Below are 16,694 nucleotides of genomic sequence, written 5' to 3'. Positions count from 1 at the left end.
TTTGCAGAGATAAAAGTCCATAGCGTATACTTTCCGTATGGTCGATTTTAGTTGCCACAATGTTGAGAATGAAATGTGGAGAAGGTACCTAAGTTTCATATAAAATTTACTGTATAACAATATCTCATTTAATTTAAGTACCAGATAGGTGTCATATGTAATATTGAGAAATATTCAGTCTTTCGCGACTGTAATAAAACTTTCATTTATACCAGAGTCATTTTACTTTTTTCTAAAACGTTCTGATTAAAACAAAGTTGGCGAAGTACACAAAACTGAATTGTGCATTTAATAAAACATAGGAACTAAAATATATTGTCAGTGAGGTGCGGTGCGCAAACAATTTGTTTGTCACAATGGACAGCAAATACTTGCCAAAACATAGATAGATGAGAACATTGAATATGATGTTGCCACAGCAGCGAAGCAAAGAATTGCGTCAGACAATCAAGTAGGTCGGCAATGTACGAGCTGAAATTCTGCTCTAGATAATACTTTTAATACTGTCGCAAAACAATATATCTCAATGTGAATAGTAAAACAGCGACTGCGGAAGAGAAGATATACAAACAAAACAGATAACATGAATATTGTATGTGTGCCTTTTCATTGTTTTTAATTACTGTGAAAAGAAATATTGGGGGACAAAATTAGAAAAACCAAAAACTTATTATGATTATAATGAAGAGACAAAGCACTAGAAATTTCAAAAACTTACATTCAAACGAATAAAATTCATGACATAAGACACTTCAATACTGTTTTTAAATAAAGAAAATATTAATAACAAGGTTTGAACTCTGACCCTTGCACTTAGCAGCCAAACACCTTAACCATTACGCTAACGCAGCTCGTTGTTCAACTGAACTCCTGGAGGACTAGAAAACAGCACGCAAAATACCGACCAACACTGTTGGTAGGACTATGAATTACTGAGGTTTTGTCGAAGTACAATAGGAAATAAACAATTATTGCTGTTCTTTATTGTAAAAAACTGGTTTGTGAGAATGATACAAAAACCTTTCCCTGCTGTCGCCTGAATTACGAGGCTTATTGCTTGTTTGGTTTAATTAATTAATAGAATATGAAGCAACTGGTATAAAGAATGCTTTTTTCCAAACTTTCTATAAAAGGGAGTCTGCTATCAAGACATTGCTTTTGTTCAATTACTTTATTTATGATTAAACGTTTCTAAAACTGAAGACACTCATCTGTGCTCTGCACTGCAATCGAGCTCTGGTAACATCATTCTCTGCTCATTGGCTGACTGTGTTTTGTGATGTCAGATGCACAGAACAAACCTAAACTTGGCCACCGTCATAAATGACGCCCACTATAGTAGAGATTGAAGTCATGAAGATTACTATATCGAAGGATATGTTGTGAGGACAACTTCAGTCTATGTAATTCAGTGTAGCTGGTGCTAAGGGGAAGGGCAGCTTTTGAAATTGAGTTTGTTGTGTTCAGCAGCACATTTTGCCACCAGGTAGTCAACTCTGCACTTGACCACAATGCGACACTGGCCATTCATACACGTGGACAGCTCATTGATGGATATGCCTGCATAAAAATCAAAGCTGTTATATGAGGTGACTGCTGTTGCAGGTGGCATTGCCTCTGGTAGGATAGAATAAGCCTTTGATGGGACTGGAGTAGGATGTGCTAGACAGGTACATCAGATGTGTTCCACCTTGCTCAACAGGTAGTGGGTTGGGAGAAGGTATGGTGTAAGGATGGACTAGGATAGTGCATATCAGGGATGCAAAGGAAGGTATTAAGAAAATGCCTCACTTAGAAGTAAATGACTAAATGGAAGAGACTGAAGAGAAAATGTTTGCTTTGTAGGCTTGAGAACAAATTGTCTATGCCATGAGTCACGATTGCAGAGTTAATGTCAGTTAATATTAACCACACATGACTGGCTTCAAAATCATGTAAAACTTACCTCTTTAGATGCCATTTTTAATATTTCAGTAGCATGAGCAGAGCATCTCCATAGCATTTATCTAGATTACTTTTTCATATCAATCCAATATTGGATAAAAGATTCTCAGTTAACTTACCATGTCAGATTCAAATGAAATCCAAAGCTTTTAATGACTGCCTCCATCATTATCATCATCATCTTCATCATCTTCATCATTATCTTAAGGCACTAAGTCAGACTGTTATAAAACTTGTGAGAAGCCCACTTTTATGCTGAGACAATGACATCTGACTGGTTCAATTACATAACAGAGATGGTGCATCTGCATGCTGAGGTGGCCCCTATGAGGCAATAGAAATGGTTCAAATGGCTCTAAGCACTATGGGACTTAACATCTGAGGTCATTAGTCCCCTAGACTTAGAACTACTTAAACCTAACTAACCTAAGGACATCACACACATCCACGCCCAAGGCAGGATTCAAACCTGCGACTGTAGCAGCAGTGCAGTTCTGGACTGAAGCGCCTAGAACCGCTCGGCCACAGTGGTCGGCATGGCAATAGATTATATTTGTACTTGCTGTTTCGTGTCACATGCAGTACCACAACTCATAGCAAGCAAGTTCTTGCTTATGAACTTTCTTGTGCATGTGTGCAAGATGATTCATACTATCTTCAGAACACCGTGCCTCTCCTACAAATGTGTGTGGAATTTGGATTGGTTAAATTTATCAAAAATACTCCAGAGTAAGATCTCCCACACACTATGTTTGGAAAACCAGAAAATTCTTGAAGTCACACGTTACCAAAAAATAAATTCTAATATACTGTCTCACATTGTAGTGCTACTTTATATGCTCAGAATCAATACATTTTTAAAAGACGCACTGTATGAATACACTCACATTATCAAAATAATATTGTTGTTAAAGATGTTCAGGGTAGACATCGTCTCCTCATTTTATGGTTGCTGTACATGGTTTTCTTCTTGGTGTGATGAACATGAACCAAATGTTTGTGACTGCATTCTGAAAATGTCTTGTGTACCCTGAGAAACTTCCTACACTGGTGCTAATCTAGTTAGCATATCAGAATATTCATACGTACAGGACTAAAACATAAGAGGAGTTGTATTAAAACTGCACTCCACCTATCCATCCTTGTTTTTTTCTGTTAATCAACGTGTGAACACTAGGACATTTTCTTCAACATAATTACAGATTTTTTATTCCTAATACTTATTCATATGAGCTATTGCTCATTTCTACTAAGCTTTGTATTCACGTGATGTCAAGCTCTAACAACCAAAATGAGATACTGCCCATTTTTTGTATTTCGTTCTGAAAGGCTCTATAGTTTCACCGTACATGCCTTTCCCATCACTGTGTCCCCTGGATACTGTCCTCAAATGTATTTATGAGGGAATGAAAGCAACACTAACACAACTCATTGTGTACCAGAACTGAGATAAATCATGTAGTGTGGAATATACTTGCCAAGAATTTTTTGTTCTGTTATAGTGTATGATGATTGTTAACTTTCCTTCTGGTGTGCTCTTAAATGCTGTTCAGTGTATTTTAATTGTACATGTGCTCTAATGAAGAAATCTGGGCTAGGTTACTGTCTGGTGAAATACATCAGTTTGCTATGGAGATTAGACACAAATTATGTTCTTTAGACCATCCATTTCTGTTGTTTATAACTATTAGACTGTATAGTTACAAATAAATGAAGTTTCTGCAACATATTTTATAAACTATTAATGAATTGTTTATCATGGTAAAATAAGTACATATTAAACATCAGTCGTTGATATATAATAATATCCTTGTCCATAGACATAATAAAATTTGCCATTTTGTCTAGTGGAGAAAATAAAGCATGGAGGATGGGTAGGAAACATGTAGTATTTCCATAAAGTTTCTCTCCACAAACACACAATTAAGTTTCCTTGCCAGTAGTCGTTCATTTCAGTTGTGCAAATAGAAATATACAATAGTTCATTTGGGTAACTGAAGGTCATTTAGAAATGTAGTTTGGCAATGTAGTTCCACACTTACAGAGGACCTTGTATATGCAATATTTATATTATATGTTTATAGTCTTTTTCTTGTACACAATAAATTATATTGTAGTGTAATAAACAAAACTCATTTACAGTTCTCACATAGTCTGTGCTATGGATCCACAAAGCACACTGTAGTTGTTCAGAGGCCAAGACTGATGTGAATTACATAGTTTTGTTTAGTTATGTCATTTTCATGATTATTTTATCGATATGATGTGGACCAAGTCAGATTACAAGATATATATATACACACATGAATAGTGCTAATATTAATATTACTGAAATTTTTAGTTCTACATATGCAACTACATTTAGAGGTACATTTTTTCTGCAGTTCTGAAACAGAAACTTGTCCGTGGAATAGAAGGAGTTGTCCAAAATAAATGATTTCAAGCTAGATTTAAAGCTTGATCTGCTACCTGCCAGACACTTTATGTTGTTGGGCAAATGATCAAATATTTTTGTTGCTGAATAGTGTACTCCTTTTTGAGCAACTGCCTGTTTCAATAACAGATGTACAAAAAAAATCTTAGTTTATGAATTGCTATGTGCAGTAGTGTTTATCATCCTGGCTGCATCTCATGCACATTACCATAGAACTGTGGGATAGGCGGCTGTTGTACACATAGAGACAGGGGCTATTTTTTCTTGCTACCATTTACTGGCTTTGATGGGTACTTAAAATAAATCTCGCCTTCTTGCAAGGGATCACAATACATTTGTAGAGAATGAAGAAACACAGAGTTTGCTAAGATTGTTAATTTCATAGTCTCAAATGTGCGTTGCATAACAGCATATCTTTTTTAATCATACGAGGCTTTGCCATGCTTATTTCAGAACAATTAATATTATTTCTGCAACAAGCAGTTTTCACATGCAGTAATTTCTAGTAGTCTACTACTGACAGAAACTGTGTTGACAAAACTCATGGGATACCTCCTAATATCATGTCAAGCCTTCTTTTGTCCAATCTATTGCAGCAACTCAATGTGGCATGGACTCAACAAGTCACTGGATGTCCCTTGGAAAAATATTGAGCCATGCTGCCTCTATAGCCATCCATAACTTTGAAAGTGTTGCTGGTGCAGGATCTTGTGCATGAACTGACATCTCAGTTATGTCCCATAAACGTTCAATGAAATTCATGTCATATGATCTGGGTGGCCAAACCATTCTCAAATTGTCCAGAATACTCTTCAAACCAAACATGAATAATTGTGGCCCAATGAAATGGTGCATTGTCATCCATAAAAATTCAATCAATGTTTGGGAATATGCCATCCGTGAATGGCTGAAAATGTTCCCCAAGCACCAGAGCATATTAAGGGAGACCACACCATTATGGAGCCACCACCAGCTTGCACAGTGCCTTGGTGACAACTTGGGTCCATGGCTTTGTGAACTGGAATGGTCATGAGCCCAGGAGAGTTGTTGCAGGTGATATCGAGCTATTAGCAAAGGCACTCTCAATAGTCATCTGCTACCATAGTCCATTAACTCCAAAGTTCGCTGCATTGTGATAATGGATATGTTTGTTATATGTCCCACACTGATTTATACAGTTGTTTCATGCAGTGTCAGTTGTGTGTTAGCACTGACAGCTCTACCCAAATGCTGCTGGTCATTAAATGAAGGCCATTGGCCACTGCACCATCTGTGGTGAGAGGCAATGCCTGAAATTTGGTATTCTCAGCACATGCTTGACACTGTGGATCTTGGAACATTGAATTCCAAAATGATTTCTGAAATGGATGTCCTGTGCATCTAGCTCCAGTTACCATTCCATGTTCAAAGTCTGTTAATTCCTGTAGCACTTCCATAATCACGTTGTAAACCTTTTCACATGAATCACCTGATTGCAAAAGACAGCTCTGCCAATGCACTACCCATTTATATGTTCTGTACCTGATACAACCACCATCTGTATAAGTGCATATTGCTATCTCATGACTTGTGTCGCCTCAGTGTACTGACTGATTGCTGTAACATTCTTCACTCACATTAATTAGCTAATCACTTACAATGGCACATTGTATATTATCTTAAATAGCACAATCAAGTTACAGCAATATGACCACCATGATTGTTTAAAGTTAACATGTAATACCCAGTCACAGATGGCAGGTTGCAGCACTAGCAGTTGAGAGTACATAAAGTGTGCCAGGGAGAGACAGAAAAAAAAATGCAGTCATTGTCACATTGTGCAAATGGAGTGATTTATCTGACATCCTAAAGGACAAGGATGAAAGCATTTCCAAAATGGCTAAATTTGTAATCCATTTGCGTGCCACCATGGTGAAATTATACTGTGCACGGCAAAACGGCGCTGTCCAAAACCAGCATAAAGGCAACTGTGCTGCACCATAGGCCATTGATGACAGTGGTGAATGACAGTTGCAGAGATGTGAGTGGGTGAGTAGATGTGTAACTGTTGAGCAACTGACCACCTAGATGAACCATGGGGCTACCAACTGTGTCTCCTCAATGACCAATCAGCAAACATTGCTGTGTATGGGCCTCTGTAACAGGTACCTGGTTCATGCGCCCATGCTGACTGTTGTTCATTGGCAACAAAGGCTGGAATTTGCATGCCAGTAGTGCAACTGGACATCCACTGAGTGGCAACAGGTGGTCTTTCCAGATGACAGATGGTCATCGGCATGTACAGCATGAAACATTTGAAAGCAAATACCCTACAACAATCATCCAAAGAGTCCAGGCTGGGGGAGGAAGTATTATGATCTGAGGAATGTTTCTGTGGCATCCTCTGGGTGATCTTGTCATTCTGGAAAGCAGGATGTATCAACACAAGTAAGCATATATCCTTGGGAACCATGTCCACCCATACGTGCATTTTTTTTTCCTCAGCACAGTGGCATCTACCAGCAGTGCAATGTGTCACACAGCTCACTGTATACGTGCATGGTTTGAAGAGCACCAGGATGAGTTTACCTTACTCCCCTGGCCACCAAACTCACTGAATTTAAACTCAATTGAATCTCTGTGGGACCGCTTTGATCGGGCTGCATGCGCGATGGATCCTAAATGGAGGAACCTAGCACAGTTGGCCATGGTATTGGAGTCACCAAGGCTCCACATCCCTGGTGGTACCTTCCAGAATCTCACTGACTCTCTTCCTGCATGTCACAGCAGTCCTCACTGCAAAAGGTGGTTATTCAGGTGTACATATTAATGTAATTGGACAGTGTATAAGCTCTGTGAATAAAAGATTCTGTTTTTTCAGGTTCTGATTTCATTGCCACCTCCCTTTCATCTGCCTATATGCTCTTAAAATCTGAGCCACTTTCATGTCACCTAATGAAGTTCTATATTGTAAATCTCTTGTACTCTTAAACTGTAATTGAACACTAGAAAGGCAACCTCAGCTGTAATAGATGTATCACCATCGCAAATATATCAGAACTCAGCTACAAACTGTAATTTTATTGCACTGAATTAATGAATTATGAGACAGAATTGCCAGCCAGTATTCACTTGCAGGTGGTGAAATGTATAGGACTGCTGATATACACATAGAAATGTAAAAGAGATTTACAATCTAGCTTTCAGAACTTACAGCTCCTTCATGCACGGAACTGTCCTTCCATGCAGGAATGAAAAGCTTACATTACCATCTCTATTACTAAATATCAATGAGCATGCAAAAATTAATAGTAATAACATATTTTAACTAACACTAGTTGTACACAATAAAAACTGTATGTATAAATATTTTGTACTGTTGCTCACTGTATCTCTTGATTTATTTTAGGAACAGTATTAGCTGCATATGTTAGCTTTGGTGTTCAGGCGTCCCATGTGATAACAGCATCTGTTATGTCAGCCCCTGCTGCTCTGTGCTACTCTAAGCTTTTCTACCCAGAAACAGAAGAATCCAAGACCAGTATTAAAAACATCAAAGTTGACAAAGGGTAATATGTTTCAGCATTTGGGTATCAGAAAATGTTTCTTTTTTTCCTTTCATATGCATTTACATTTGCCCTGTGCTTGGAAATAATAAATTACATAATGGGAATTGGCATACGTTGTATACATTTTTACTATATACTGTTGTTCAAATTACAAGTATACATACACTCATCAGCCAGAGCATTATGACCACTGACCTACTATCAGTAGAAACCCATTCAGGCGATAGCAGCATTACCTGGCTAGAAATGACTACCAGTCAGATACATACACGGTGCATATAGTATCACTGAGTGTGCTGTCTGTGTATGGAATGGGGAAGACGCATGATTTGTCTGAGTTTGGTCAAGGGCAGACTGTGATGGCCCAGAGGCTCAGCATGAGCATGTCAGAAACTGCATGACATGTCAGGTGTTTGAGGAGTGCTGTGGTAAGTGTCTTCAGCAAGTGTCAAATACAAGGTGAAGCCACATCAAAAAATCATGGGGTTGGGCAGCCTCCCCTCATTACTGATGTTGGTCAACATAGGCTGGGCAGACTGGTAAAACAGGACAGGCAGCAAACTACAATGGAACTAACATCAGACTTTAATGATGGGCAGACTACAAGTGTGTCCGAATATGCAGGGCACCGAACACTCCTAATGAGGGGCCTTCTCAGCTGATGACCAATGCATGTGCCAATGTTAACACCACATCATCAGCAACTATGGCTGAAATTGGCACATGACCATTGGCACTGGACATTGACACAGTGGTGGAGCACTGAGTGGTCTGATGAATCCTGGTACCTTCTTAATCATGCCAATGAGAGGGTGCAAATCCATCATCTTCCAGGGGAACAGCTCCTTACACCTCTATACTGCAGGATGGAGTCAAACTGGTGGTGGCTCCATTATCTGCAGGGGAACATATGCTCATGCAGTGGTGCTCATGCAAGGCACCATGACTCTTCCACTGGTTGCAGACCATGTACACCCGTTCATGATGATCATGTTTCCCGATGGAAGTGGAATTTTACAACAAGATAATGTGCCATGTTAAAACACCAGGAGTGTGATTGAGTGGTTCGATGAACACAGTGCTCATTTCCAATGGATGTGCTTGCCCCCAGCTCACCACATCTTAACTCAGTCAAATACATCTGGGATGTGATTGAAGATGACATCAGAACTCATCACCCCCCTTCCCAGAATTTATTGGTATTAGGTGACTTGTGTGTGCAGCTGTGGGACCAACTCCCTTCAGTGACCCCCCAAGGCCTCACTGCTTTCATGCCATGAAGTGTTGCCACTGTTATCTGTGCCAATTGGCTATTAAGTAATGTTCTGGCTGATCAGTGTACTGTTCCAAAATCATTAGTTTCACTTCCATATTCATAACATATCAAATATGCAATGTGTTTTGAAATGGTAAAAAGTTATTGAATGAAGTCATTTTCACTGAATATCTGCTTTTATTCAACATAAAAAGAAATCAGTCATATGGCTAGGTGTAACACATTACTTCTTTGTTGAGTGAAAACATGCTTTCAGGAAATTTATTTCAGTTTGTAAATTCATCATCTACAAAGAAAATTTTGATGATACTGGAAGACATTGATGTTTTCTGGATGTTGTATAAGGATTTAACCCATGTCCAGAAATCTTATACAATAATGCTACCTAGCATCAAATAAATGCAGACTTTATCATACCATTAGACCACATAAACCACTGTTTTTTCTGAGAATATTAGGTGAATCTTCTTTATGAATCCAATTGTTGTCACACAAATTTGCATGATACATGCACTGAGTGGGAATATCAGCACTAAACTAGGCATCTTTGAGCAGTTTCATTTGTGATGATTTGTAACTGTCAGGCATGAAGAAGTTCTGAAGGTGTGCACTTAAAGTGTGTGGGCTGCTGTAATGAATTTTACCTTTAACTTGTATGGTAGTGCCTAGTCTAGAAGCTTAGCACACACAATAGCCAAATATTTTTCTCATGCCCTCACCATGATGCAGCAGTCCTTCCTCTTCATCAAGTTGCTATGGAGTGGGAGGGTTTTGTCGGATGTTTCATCCACAGACATTCAGCTCGTAACAGTTCCTTGACAAGACAGGAACTTCAGTCAACAATGTATAAGATTTGATGTGGCACCAAGCCTTGACAATTATGTTTAGTATATTTTATAACACCTGACAAATGAAATCCTTCCAGATATTTTTCATTATATTCTGTCTGACAGTAATCTTTTTTAGACCTCATTAAGATGAAGTTTTAATAACTATCTTGAAACTGGGATAACCTGTACAGTTGCAGTAGTTACACTAGTGTCACATTGATGTTAAAGGGCGATCATGTGATAGATGAGCAACCAGTACAGTATCTGATATCTAAATTTTGAGGAGCTTCATATACGCTTTCAGTATGAATTCAGGGGCATGCAGGACTCTCAAAGGTGAAAGCCAATAAAGGACCTATGTATTAAGGAAAAACCAAATAAAGCCTAAAGGAAGGAGGAGATTGAATAAAAGTACCTTGCCACCTTCATGCAAGTCCATGGCATAAGTGAATGTATGACAAAAGTCCTTCACAGTGTTGGAATCAAGCTGATGAACTGATAACACAACAGAATCAGTGCTGTACTTCATGCAGTATGCTGTAACAGTCCATCTTGATATCTCTGTCAGTAAGAGCATGCCTGCAAAATTAGTGGTTCTCAGTTTGTCCCACTTTGCCACAGAGCCTTAATTTATCAGGAACTTTCCAGCTGAATAGTATACATTGGTGGGATGGGATTACCTACAGTACATACCTAACACAACATGACACACATGGCTCAGGTAACACAGGAAGGAGGAGGAGGAGGATCTTAGCGTTTGTCCCATCGACAACGAGGTCATTAGAGACGGAGCGCAAGCTCGGGTGAGGGAAGGATGGGGAAGGAATCGGCCGCGCCCTTTCAAAGGAACCATCCTGGCATTTGCCTGAAGCGATTTAGGGAAATCACGGATGGCTGGAGACGGGATGGAACAGTCGTCCTCCTGAATGAGAGTCCAGTGTGCTAACCACTGCGCCACGTCGCTCGGTAACACAGGAAGCCAGAAATGTCAAAACACCATAATAAATGTGACAAAACTATACAGTTCTTGGATGCACACCTACCAGCTATGCAGCCACTTACCTTCACGAGAAGAATACAAAATTTGCTTGAGATTGGTTAACAGATTACTAAAATATGTGTCTGTGGTGGGTACCAGCTCCCATTACCTTGGCTGTGAGCAGAAACCCATGCACATGCTAACCATCCTCGCAAGACTACCTCTCTGGGAGCTGTGGTAGAGATAGTGGCTGAAAGCTGATAACACATTGTGTTGTCTTATTCACCACTTGGCACAGCAGGAGCACTTCTACATTACCGTACTGGCTTCCCAGTAATTCACCGATACCAGCCAGCAGCAGCTAAAGTAAAAGTAACTGTCAAGTAACATTATCAATCCCACCTTCCAACTTCTGCCATCCAATAAAAATTGATATTTGTTTTCGACTGATACTAGAAGCAAGGTAAGATAATAGTACATACTATCAGAACTTGGCATGACCACTTGTTACAAAGGAAAAAGTCAGCATGATGATGTATCATGTACCCAGAAAAATTTCATTGAAGATGATGATGGCCACAGAAGCCTGCATTTGCACATAGAGCAATCTGTTTTTGGGCATGCAACCGTGATAGGAGTATTTTATTTCTTCTTCTGATATTTTCTGATGGGTGGAGGGAGGGGGGGGGGTAAGGGGAACAGGGATGGATAGTATTGTACAGGCAGGGGAGAGAGACCAATGACGTCTGGTGGAACATGCATGGACTAGACTGCCAACAGGCACAGCGTCAGGATGTTGTGGGGCAGGCAGGTGAGGGAAAAAAGTAGACAAGGAGAGGATTGGGGAAAGATGGGCAGATGCATTAGCAGAGGGCTGCAAATAAACACGGTCAGAGGTGAGAATGGGGAGGAGATGATAGGACAGGAGGGGTGGAAACTGTTGGGTGGAGGGTGTGGTGACATTATGTTCCCATACGTTGAGGCTGGGATAATTATGAGAGTGGGGAATGTGTTGTAAGGGGGACAGCTGATTGGTAGTCATACCAGTATAAAAAGCTGTGCAGTGATTGTAGCAGAGCTGGTAAATGACCTGGCTGCTTTCACAGTAGTATAAACCTGTGACAGGACTGGAACTGGAAGTGCTGGGTGGAAGGACTGGGCAGATTGTGCACCTGGGTCTTTCATAGTGATATGATCCTTGTGGCAAGGAGTTGGGGTTGGGAGTGGCATAGGGATGGACTAGGGTGTTGTTGAGGTTGGGTGGGTGATTGACACCAGTTTAGGAGGGATGGGAAGTATCTCGGGTAGGATGTCCCGCATTTCAGAGCATGTGGTCCCAGTGTTCCAGTCTGGGATGGTGCTGGGTGATGAATGGGACACCCTTTTGCGCCTGGTTTTTAGGTGTGGTGGGAGTATTTGGGGTGTGAGGGGAAATGGCATGGGAGGTCTGGTTTTCTACAGCTATGCTGTCCCCAGGTAGCCAGGATATATGGGAAGGATTTTCTGGTGTGAAAGGGATGACAGCTGTCAAAATGCAGGTACTGTTGGTGGTTGGTGGGTTTAATGTGGTCAGAGGTGCAGATGGAGCCATCGGAGAGGAGGAGGTCAACATCTAGCAAAGTGACACACAGGGTTGAGGAGGACCATGTGAAGTGGGTGGGAGAGAAGGCATTGAGACTGTGAAGTAACAAACATAGGGTGTCTTAGCCCTGGGTCCAGAACACAGATATGATCAGTGAACCTGAACCAGACTAGGAATTTCCTAAGTCCATATCTACATCACTCCCAATCCCAACCCCTTGCCGTAAGGATCATATCCCTGTGGAAGAACCAGATGCACTGCCTGCCCAATCCTCCCACCCAGCACTTCCTATTCCATTCCTATCACAGATTTATCCTACGCCATCAGTGACTGGCTCACCTGTGAAAGCAGCCATGTCATTTACCTGCTCTGCTGCAATAATTACACAGCATTTTATATTGTATGACTACCAATCAGCTATCCACCAGGATGAATGGCCACTGCCAAACTGTGGCTGAGAGCAAAGTAGATCACCCAGTGGCACAACATTCAGCTAAACATAACACACTTGATTTCAGTGGCTGCTTCACTACCTGAGCCATCTGGATCCTTCCCTTCACCACCAGCTTTTTTGAAGTGTGTAGATGGGAGGTATCCTTACAACTCATTTTCCACTCCTGCAATTATCCTGGCCTCTACCCATGGTAACATACTGTCCCCACACCCTCTACCCAACAGTTTTCACCAATTTCTTATCATCTCCTCCCCATTCTTACCTATGACCCTGTTTATTTGCAGGTCTCTCTCTCTCTCTCTCTCTCTCTCTCTCTCTCTCTCTCTCTCTCTCTCTCTCTCTCTCTCTGTCTTTTACTGACAAAGGCTGTAGCCAAAAGCTATATGTGTGTGTGATTTAATTGTGCCTGTCTGCAACTTGACATGTCTTCTTTACAGTAACTAGTAATCTGCCTTTTCCTACATTGTTGATATTCCTACCTGGAGTTTCCATTGTTTGACATATCAAAGTTCAATATATTATCAGAGTGATGAACTCTTGCTGTTTTATCTTGTGGTAATTAAAGGCCACAGCAATCTATGCAACAGTCTGGTTCCCTCTTCTGTCTAATTCCTACATATTAACATTTGAAGCACAGTGTGTTTAGAAATGAATGTAGTCAAAGTGTAAGTGAAACAGAAAGTCTGAGTGAAATTTGTTAAGAAATTAGCATTTTATTATATAATGACATGAAATACTTTCTCAATCTTTTATTTTGTTCACTGGCAAAAATTCTCCCAGGAAGCCAAAGAACACACTTCTCCAAGAAAAAAGCAATTTTTCAGTCTAATACAATCACTGTGATAGGAACAGCAGAGAAATTTGTGGCCATATTAAGGCTTATTGACAGTTGTTCTTCCTACATAGATGTGTTGGAACAGGGTGGAGGGTAAATTATATTGTTACCAGAATAACTTCTGCCACACATCAAAAGGTCATGTGTGGATTGCATATGTAGATATGGATGCTGTGTGTGGAATCGTTCTTGAAAATGGCAGTTTTAGGTTCAATAGTAGTATGTTTTATATTTAGAAACATTTTAATGGGTAAATTTATGATTATTTCACAGGGAAGCAACTGGTGTTTTAGATGCAGCCACACAGGGAGCAATGACAGCTACAAGTCTTGTGCTTGGTATCATTGCAAATATCATAGCATTTGTGTCCTGTGTGGCCTTCTTGGATGGCATTATCTCCTGGCTTGGAGGGCTAGTTGGTCACCCAGAAGTCACTTTCCAGGTTAGAACATGAGTAACATAGTTTAACCTTCACTAAAATGGAACATACTATTATGTAATAGTTATTTATAACAAAAACAATGACTTTACAGTGCTAGCTAGTTTCTGTGTGCTTAGTAACATATGTTAATTATTAATGTTTGTTTAATTTCTGAAGATTCCCATGTGTCCATAGATTCCCAAACACATCACAGTGTAACCAAAGTTTCAAAAACAAAATGTGACGTGTATAATACTGAAATTGTATGCAACAGTGACTAGACCAACTAAAACAGTGATAAACTGTTACTTATGTAAATGATAATCAACAGAAGTACAACTGAAGCTTCTTAACAAATGACTTTGGCCCTAGAAGTTCAAATGTTACTGACAGTTTTTCCCTCTCTATAGCAGAAATTCACAGTATCTAGTTCACATTGCTCATGACAATTATCCAGGAAAGAAATTTTGACATGACTTTCAATGGATGCAATGTCCTACAGGCATATTCCATACATTCTCATTATAAGAAAATCTAAACCAAAATCTCATATTTTTTAATCACAAAGTTTCTGTTTGGGCAAGCTAAAGAGAAGAAAAAACAAAAGTACTTGTAATTGAGATTAAATAGTAGGGTAACTTAAACAAAAAAATCAGACAACATTAAATACAAACAGCACAGTCGCAATCAATTTTCTAATGTCCACAATGAATGATAAAAGGATTGAGAGATTAAATAACAATCAAACAATACTACTTAAATTTCTGAATACTTGGATCCAATGCCCTCTTTACACACAATCTGTTGTATTTCCAGAGAAATAAAGTCTTGACAACCTGTAGATCACCTTCAGAGCTGTCTGTGAAAATTATTGGAGCTACTACTGAATATGGTTCTTATTCTTGTTTACAGTACTAGATCTTATGTTATACATATTTCCATCCTTTTACCTTCATTCACACCTTTTTGTTAATTTTCTCACTCTTCTTAAGAATAATGTCTTGTGGATTGAGTAATAGTACTGTTCTACAAAAGATAGGGAGCTAATAGCAAGCAGAATATAACCTGCAAAAGATCGAAATTTTTGTTTGAGAATATCTCTGTTGTAAATCTGATTCCTGTATTGCCATTTCTTCCAAATACCTTGGTACCTGTTGGATCCATTATACGAGGGCGGTTCAGAAAGTAACCTCCGATTGGTCACAGTGCGGGTTGTGGGGGGAGTAGCGACGCCATCTGTGCGTTCACGCACTCAACAGGTCAGTCGGCATCAAGCCGTGGTCGAGTGAACATCGTACCTGCGCTAGTTTAGTTTTTGTGGCAGTTTGAAATGTGTGCTGCAATAGAAAACCCCGCCAAATGTGAAGTGCGTGCTGTCATAAGGTTTTTTACAGCCAAAGGATATTCTGCAGCAGCTATTCATCATGAGCTTTGTGCCGTGTACGGACCAAGAGTTATGAGTGAAGGAGTTGTCCGTGAATGGGTACGTTTATTTAAAAGTGGACGAGAAAACATTCATGATGAAGAGAGGAGTGGTAGACCATCATTGGTGACTGACGAACTTGTTCAGACAGTTGATGCAAAAGTTCGTGAAAATCGACGTTTCTCAATGTCGGAGTTGTCTACTGGTTTTCCACAGATTTCTAAGATTCTCTTGTACGAGATAGTGACAGCAAGATTGGGTTACCGTAAGTTCTGTGCACGATGGGTGCCCAAAATTCTTACCGACCACCACAAAACTCAAAGAATGTCCTCTGCATTAGACTTTCTGTCACGTTATGCGGAAGAAGGAGAACCATTGTTAAACAGAACCGTGACCGGTGACGAAACCTGGATTAAGTGCGTGAACCCTGAGACAAAAGAACAATCAAAGATGTGGGCACATTCAAATTCGCCTACCAAACCAAGAAAAGCCTCGCAAGATTTTTCTGCCAGAAAACTGATGGCAACAGTGTTTTGGGATGCCAAAGGGGTGTTGTTGGTTGAATTCATGGAACGTGGTACGACCATTAATAAAGACGTGTACTGTGAAACAATAAAAAAGTTACGACGGGCTATACAGAACAAACGCCGTGGTATGCTGACTTCCGGTATCGTTTTTTTACACGATAACGCCCGTCCTCACTCTGTTCGCAGAACAACGGCCCTTCTTGAGTCCTTCAAGTGGGACGTTATCAACCATCCACCTTACAGCCCAGACCTGGCGCCAAGTGATTATCACCTCTTCATTCATTTGAAGAAATGGCTCGGGTCACAGCGGTTTGATGACGACGAAGAGCTCAAAGATGCGGTCACAGGCTGGCTCCAGGCACAAGTGGGTGATTTTTATGCAGAAGGAATTTCAAAGCTTGTGAAGAGATACGATAAGTGCCTCAATCGCTATGGAGACTA

General features: G+C 40.1%; 1 protein-coding gene across 1 annotated transcript in view; it reads left to right on the top strand.

Annotated features, from left to right (window-relative positions):
* The window catches only part of LOC126248752 (solute carrier family 28 member 3-like), a 464,899-nt gene that overhangs the window by 373,984 nt on the left and 74,221 nt on the right, over positions 1-16,694 (top strand). The window contains exons 11-12 of the mRNA XM_049950094.1: positions 7,767-7,926; positions 14,156-14,324. Coding sequence (XP_049806051.1) covers positions 7,767-7,926; positions 14,156-14,324 — 329 coding nt within the window. The remainder of the gene's footprint in view (positions 1-7,766; positions 7,927-14,155; positions 14,325-16,694) is intronic.

The sequence above is a fragment of the Schistocerca nitens genome, chromosome 3 (assembly GCF_023898315.1).
Source record: "Schistocerca nitens isolate TAMUIC-IGC-003100 chromosome 3, iqSchNite1.1, whole genome shotgun sequence".
Classification (NCBI taxonomy): Eukaryota; Metazoa; Arthropoda; class Insecta; order Orthoptera; family Acrididae; genus Schistocerca; species Schistocerca nitens.
This window is presented reverse-complemented; position numbering and strand designations above follow the sequence as displayed.